The 7926-nt window shown below is 40.6% G+C and overlaps 1 protein-coding gene across 4 annotated transcripts in view; it reads left to right on the plus strand.

Annotated features, from left to right (window-relative positions):
- Positions 1-7678, plus strand: part of ipo11 (importin 11) — a 433130-nt gene extending 425452 nt beyond the window's left edge. For 3 of the 4 annotated variants that reach the window (XM_069924487.1, XM_069924489.1, XM_069924488.1), the window contains one exon: positions 6879-7678. In XM_069924487.1, coding sequence (XP_069780588.1) covers positions 6879-7043 — 165 coding nt within the window. In that variant the 3' untranslated portion in view covers positions 7044-7678. The remainder of the gene's footprint in view (positions 1-6878) is intronic. The other variant, XR_011353505.1, reaches the window with a different exon arrangement.
- The last annotated feature ends 248 nt before the right edge of the window (positions 7679-7926 follow it).

The following is a 7926-nucleotide window of genomic DNA, read 5'->3' on the forward strand; positions in this document are numbered from 1 at the left end:
CCGATGCGGGACAGGCAGACACGATTGCAGCGGTTGCAAGGGAAAATTGGTTGGTTGGGGTTGGGTGTTGGGTTTTTCCTCCTTTGCCTTTTGTCAGTGAGGTGGGCTCTGCGGTCTTCTTCAAAGGAGGTTGCTGCCCGCCAAACTGTGAGGCGCCAAGATGCACGGTTTGAGGCGTTATCAGCCCACTGGCGGTGGTCAATGTGGCAGGCACCAAGAGATTTCTTTAGGCAGTCCTTGTACCTTTTCTTTGGTGCACCTCTGTTACGGTGGCCAGTGGAGAGCTCGCCATATAACACGATCTTGGGAAGGCGATGGTCCTCCATTCTGGAGACGTGACCCATCCAGCGCAGCTGGATCTTCAGCAGCATGGACTCGATGCTGTCGACCTCTGCCATCTCGAGTACTTCGACGTTAGGGGTGTAAGCGCTCCAATGGATGTTGAGGATGGAGCGGAGACAACGCTGGTGGAAGCGTTCTACTTACTTGCTGACTATATACAAATAACTTGAAGTATTGGTAATGGTAATTAAGTTAATTTGTCATAGAACCAGTTGTGCTCCATGGATACCCTTTTGGGCCATAGATAGTATTTACTCCATTAAGATCTATATTCTTCTTGGCAAGTGGTCAGAGCATCTTTGGAACAAAAGGATAAAATATAGTCTTTACAAAGATCTAGCTACATTCAGGGAACGTGAGTGGGAGCTAAATACTCTGAGCTTGAAATCATAAGAAAAATGTAAAAAGGAAGGAAAATGAGTAGCAATTTCAATTCAAGATGAAATTACAGCAGAAAAAAATAAGAGAGATTTTGGTAGCAAGTAATTGATCAGTTGAAACTCTTTGAAGCAGCAAAGAATCTTCAAGATTATTTCTTACAGAAGTGATATTCTATAAGGATATGTAAAATGGAGATTATAGACAAAAGAGCAAACAGGAAACATGCAGGCAAGATTATGCAGAACCTCTAGATTAAGTAGCCACAATGGGCCAATTATAATTTGTTCCCTCATCTAATGGTCTTCTTGGACAAAGTATTATGTGCTCTTTCACTGTGTGCCATGCATCATCCACAGCAAGGAAGATGGACAACCAAACTCCTCTGAAGGGACAGTTCTCTGCAGCCAACCACAACCATGTGCACAAGAATTGAATAATCTAATTTTCCTTCTAAATTCTGCTTCTTTCTTTGTATGAAATACCTTATCTTTTACTTTGTTATTTTCAAGATAGCTTCACAGTACAGTGATATTATTCCGTATTCAACAGTAAATAGTTGTACACCATTTCCATCTATAAATCTCTTATATTTCTGAGGATATTAATTCTATTAATTTGCAAGAATTGGAGAAACAAATGTCTTTAGTTTGTATTTAACATACAGGTACTCCCCAACTTGCAACCTATATAACTTGTGTCCATTCGCACATATAACTGAATTTTTATAAAATATATATATGTAAGAAAAAATATAATATTTACGTGGTTTATGTTGTATTTGATAAACTATAACAGGGATACAGGGCATGTAAGAGCCAAAATATGCATACTTACTTTGTTAGTCACCGTCCTGGGGTCCATAGGCTGGCCACAGCCATCTTGATTACTGTGCGCCTGCGTGAGTCTTCAGTTAGCTCATGAGCGGTGTGTTTGCATAGTGGAGTTCGGTGTGAGAGTTAAGGGTGTGAATCCAATATCGTCAGGTTGGATGAACTCTGTATCATTCGGGGGGCAGAGGGGGGGGTGATAGACAGGAGTTACAGGGACACTATCACACCTAGGAGGCAGGAGGAGGGTAGATGAGTGACAGTCGGGAGAGGGAAAGGGGACAGGCAGGCAGTGCAGGACACCCCTGAGGCTGTTCCCCTCAATATCAAGTATACCACTTTGGATACCGTTGTGGGGGGTGGGGGGGGGGGAGACCTACCAGGGACATGCCATGGAGTTTGGTCCTATGGCTAAAAAGGGAAGAGAGGAGAAGAGTGATAGGGGATTCCATAGTTGGGGGAAAGACAAGAGGTTTTGTGGAAGAGATTGAGTATCCTGGATGGTACGTGGCCTCCCTGGTGCCAGAGTCTGAGGTATCACAGATCAAGTTCATGGTGTTCTCAGGAGCAGCCGGATGTCATGGTCCATGTAGGGACCAATGATGTGGGTAGGAAGGGTGAGGAGGCCCTGCAAGAAGAGTTCAGGGAGTTAGGCACTAGGTTTAAAGACAGGACCTTCAGTGTTATGATCTCAAGATTGCTACCCATGCCACATGCTAATGAGCTTAGAAATAGGAGGATAATGCAGCTTAACACTTGGCTAAAAACATGGTCAGGAGGGAAGGCTTCAGGTTTCTTGATCATTGGGCTCTCGTCCAGGAAAGGTGGGACCTGTTCTGACAGGCTGGTTTGAATCTGAACTGGAGGGGGAATAACATCCTTGTGGGAAAGTTTGCTAGTGCTGCACAGGTGGATTTGAAACAGATTTGCAGAGGGATGGGAACCAGAATGGCAGAGCAAATGGAGAGTTGGAGGAAAATTGAATGCATGAACCATTAGAAATTACATTTTTCTCAGGATGGAGGATGGAAATTTTCTATGGTGCAAGGAATATTGTAGGAAAGGCAGACGAGCTTTGAGCATGGATTAGCATGTGGAATTATGACATTGTGGCTATTAGTAAAACTTGGTTGCAAGAGGGGTAGGTCTGGCAGCTCAATGTTATGGGCTTCTGTTTCTTTAGATGTGAAAGAACAAGGGGGGGGATGAAAGGAGGAGGAGTAGCATTGCTCATCAGGGAAAATATCACAACTGTGCTCAGGTAGGACTGACCAGAGGGGTCATCTACTGAGGATATATGGGTGGAGCTGAGGAACAGGAAAGTTATCACCACACTCATGGGGTTGTATTATAGACCACCCAATAATCAATGAGAATTGGAGGAGAAAATCTGTAGAGAGATAGCAGATAGCTGCAAGAAACATAAGGTTGTGATAGTAAGGGATTTTAATTTTCTGCTTATTGGCTGGGACTCCCATACTGTAAAATGGTTGGATGCCTTCCAGTTTGTCAAATGTGTTCAAGAAAGTTTTCTAAATCAGTATATTGAGGTACAAACTAGAGAGAATGCAATACTGGTTCTCCATTTAGAAAATAAGACAGAACAGGTGACCGAAGTATGCGTAGGGGAAATTTTTGGACCAATGATCATATTGCCATTAGTTTCAAGTCAATTGTGGAGAAGGATAGTCTGGCCTCAGGTTGAGATTTTTAAATTGGATAAAGGCTAATTTTGAAGATGGATTGGGATAAATTGTTTTCCAGCAAGGATGTGCGAGGTAAGAGGAAGACCTTCAACGGTGAAATTTTGAGAGTATAGAGTTTGTATGTCAGGATTAAAGGCAAGATGAGTAGGCATAGGGAACCTTGGTTTTCAAGGCATATTGGGGATCTGGTTCAGAAGAAGAGAGAGGTGTATAGCAGGTATAGGCAACATACAGCAAATGAGATACTTGAGGTGTACAAAAAATGCAAGAGAATCCTCAAGAAATAAATCAGGAAGGCTAAAAGGGGGTAGCACAGATGACATAGCAGTTAGCTCAATACCTTTACAGCATCAGTATCCGGGACAAGTTTTGAATCACATGCTGTCTGTAAGGAGTTTGTACATTCTCTCCACTTCTGCATGGGTTTTCCTCAGGGTCTCCATCTTACTCCTGCTATTCAAAACAGCAGAGGCGATTTACCAGGCTGATACTTGGAATGGCAGGAATGACTTATGAGGAAAGATTGCGCAAATTGGGATTGTACTCCCTGGAGTTTAGAAGATTGAGAGGGGATCTCATAGAGACATATAAAATTCTGGCAGGACTGGACAGAATGGATGCAGATGGGATGTTTCTAATGATGGGAAAATCCAGAATCCGGGGCCATGGTTTGAGGATAATAGGCAAACCACTTAGGACCGAGATGAGGAGGAATTTCTTTACCCAGAAGGTGGTGAATCTGTGGAATTCATTGCCACAGAGAGCAGTAGATGCAGGTTCATTAAATATATTTAAGAGGGAATTAGATATATTTCTTCAGTATAAGGGTATTAAAGGTTACGGAGAGAAGGCGGGGACGGGGTACTGAACTTTAAGATCAGCCATGATCTCGTTGAATGGCGGAGCAGGCTCGAAGGGTCGAATGACTTACTCCTGCTCCTATCTTCTATGTTTCTATGAAACGTATCAGGTGTGTAGATTAATTGGGTGTAAATTGATGGCACGGACTCACAGGCCAAAATAGTCTGTTACTGTGCTGTATGTCAAAATTTAAAAGAAGATATGAGATTGCTTTGACAGACAATGTCAAGGAAAATCCTAAGGGTTTCTATAGGTATATTAAGAGCAAAAGGATAGTAAGGGACAAAATTGGTCCCCTTGAAGATCAGAATGGTTGACTTTATATGGAGCCAAAAGTGATGGAGGAGACGTTAAATATTTTTTAAAAGTATTCACTCAGGAAACCGACACAGAGTCGAGGGAAGTAAGGAAAATAAGCAGTGAGGTCATGGAGCATATACAGATTAAAGAGGAGGAATTGCTTGCTGTCTTAAAGCAAATAAGGGTGGATAAATCCCCAGGTCCTAACAAGATAATCCCTCAGTCCTTGAGGAAGACTAGTGTAGAAATTGCAGGAGCTCTGGCAGAAATATTTAAAATGTCCTTAGCCATGGGTATGATGCCGGAGGATTGGAGGGTAGATCAGGTTGTTCTGTTGTTTCTAAAAGGCTCCAAAAGTAACCCTGGAAATTATAGGCCAGTGAACCTGCCATCAGTAGTAGGCAAATTATTGGAAGGTGTTCTAAGAGATTGGATATACAATTATTTGGATAGCCAGAAACTGATTAGGGATAGTCGACGTGACTTTGAGCATGGTAGGTCACATTTAACCAATTTTATAGAATTTTTTAAGTAGGTTCCCAGGAAAGTTGACGAAGGAAAGGCTATGGATGTTGTCTACATGGACTTCGTTAAGGATTTTGATAAGGTCCCACATGGGAGGTTAATCATGGAGGTTCATGTGCATGGTATTCGTGGTGAAGTAGTGAACAGAATTCAACAATGGCTGGATGGGAGAAGCCAGAGAGTAGTGGTAAATAATTACTTCTCAGATTGGAGGCCTGTGACTAGTGGTGTGCCTCAGGTTCGGTGCTGGGACCATTGTTGTTTGTCATCAATGTCAATGATCTGGATGATATTGGATCAGCAAGTTTACAGATGACACGAAGATTGGAGGTGTTGTGGACAGCGAAGAAGGTTTTCAAAGCTTGCAGAAGGATCTGGACCAGGAGTGTGGTAGAACAAAGGGATCTGGGAATACAGATACATAGTTCCCTGAAAGTGGCATCACAGGAGGATAGCGTTGCAAAAAGAGCTTTTGGCATATTGGCCTTCATAAATCAAAATATTGAGTAAGGGTTTTGGGATGTTATGGTAAAGTTGTATAAAGCAATGGTAAGGTCAAATTTGGAGAATTCTGTGCAGCTTTGGTCACCTAACTACAGGAAAGATGTAAATAAGATAGAAAGAGTGCAGAGAAGATGTACTAGGACGTTTCCTGTTACTGGGAAAGGTTAAACAGGTGAGGACTTTCTTCCCTGGAGCATAGAAAATTGAAGTGAAATTTGAGATAGGTATTTAAAATTATGAGGGGGATAGACAGAGGTAATGCATATAGGCTTTTTCCACTGAGGGTAGGTAAGATATAAAGTAGAGGACATGGGTTAAGAATGAAAGGGGAAAAATGAGGGTAAAATTCTTCACACGGAGAGTGGTAGGAGTGTGGAATGAGCTGCCAGCTGAATGCAGGTTCAATTTTGAGTCAGTGTTAAAGTTATGTAAATCCTAAGTTACATAAAAATAAACAGCCATAAAATATAAACAAACATGGCAACAAAAAATATCGATATAATAACAATATGTGTCTATTTAGACCTCTAATAACAGAAAAAAATGTAATTCATTAATATGCTTCACCAATACATCCATCAATGTCCCTCCCCACCCCCAGAACACCTAGATATTTGCCTCATCTTTGTGTATAGATGTCCAATTTATCAAGCTGTTTGTAAGACATGCATTCTAACACTGCCACTTTGGCATTAATACAGGCTCAATTTTAACATTTAAGAAGAATTTGGACAGGTACATGGATGGGAGAGGTATGGAGGGCTATGGACTGGTTGCAGGCCAGTGGGACTAAGCAAAAAGGAATGGTTTGGCACTGACTAGAAGGGCTGAAGGGGCCTGTTTATGTGCTGTAGTGTTCTGTGGTTCTATGGTCTAAGAAATCTCACACAGGTTGAATGCACTATCACATGAGAACTAGGATAAGTAGCATTCAGTCAATAAGCCAGTCATAACTGTACGCACCCATGTTTTCTCTGTGAAATTCCAAATAAAAGTAAATTAAACTATTTCAATATGTCTTCATGGACTGAAAAAAATGTTGCTTGTTGCACGATCAAAAAGGAGCATGGAAATTGATTTCATGTGATTCCATTGATTTTTCACCAATCCTGAAAATTGAAGTAAGATTTCAAATGAATTATTTTAAGGTAAATAGGGCAAAATCACTGAAATGTCAATAATGTACAGGTGGTACTTCTTTAAAAAGTGAGATTTTAGTTTGAATCTTGCAATTTCTCCAACAATGGGGAATAATAATGTGTTGTGGAGAAGAATTTTCTGCCAGTTAAAAATTAGCTTGTGTGTTACATATAGCCAAGAAAGAGTATTACTAAGTAAATAGACAAAGATTAAAATGACCTGCAAACTGTGTGATGTGCAAAAAAAGGAAAATGCATTGCCATTATTAATTGTCTTTATCTAACTTCTGCAGCTTGCATTGAAAGACCCAGTGCACAGTGTGTCACTACAGCAGTTTGTCTACGAGAAGTTGAAAGCACAGCAAGAATTAGTCGGAGAACAAGGCTTCCAAAGTCTGATGGAATCTGTGGACACTGATATTGTCAGACAGCTGCAAGAATTTTTGCAAAAGTTGTAAAAATGGTTGCCTGTTATCAAAGAAGAAACAGAAAATGTGTAAAAATATATTCTTACAGCAAACATCACCAAAGCTTTCATCATTACATTGTGAAGACCTCTTGTGCATAATCTGATGTAATATCCTGATGGAGAAATCAAGCAAAAGATTTATTTTGAACTGTGTTAAGAAGCAGTAAAATAAAAGGCAACCATGTATGGGGTGAAAGCTCTTTGTAGCTGCAGTATTGTTCATTATTTTTGAAGGCCAGGGAAAGTGTAGCTTTTTCATTTTGTATGATTTGAAAGATAGCAGAAAATTACAGTGTGATGTGATAGTAGTAGATGGTAATTGGGTGAAAAATTGAACTTTTGAGGAGAAAATATTTTTGCTGCAACGGTATCTCTTAACTACAGCTACAACATCAGAGGGTCTGTTCATAAATTCTGTTCGCAGTTTCACAGTTGAATGTGGAAACGATGTATATTTAATCTGCACATTCATGCTCTATAATTGACAGATTAAATGCTGCATAAGTAGAATATGTTGACGTAAAGCCTTACAGTATTTTACACCCTTACTTCAACTGCAAAACCCACTTTTGAGCATTTTCATTTTTTTGAAATAAACAAAATTATGATTTGGTCCTTTGAGAACATGTATTCCATTTAAATATAATGTTCAACTGTTTCTTTGTATATGGTTCAAATTCCGTGTTCCTTCAGGTTTTATGTAAATGAGTATCATGAAATTTGACCTTTAGTTATCATTCAGTTTTTCAGACTCATTACAAAATTGATGCCCGAGTCCTGACTCTGATTCCTCCCCTCAACCTGCATTGTCCTGCCCTGTATCGGGGGGAAATGTGGCAGAAGCCATAGGCCAGGTACACTGCTCATGTGGG

Source organism: Narcine bancroftii, chromosome 3 (assembly GCF_036971445.1).
Source record: "Narcine bancroftii isolate sNarBan1 chromosome 3, sNarBan1.hap1, whole genome shotgun sequence".
Taxonomy (NCBI): Eukaryota; Metazoa; Chordata; class Chondrichthyes; order Torpediniformes; family Narcinidae; genus Narcine; species Narcine bancroftii.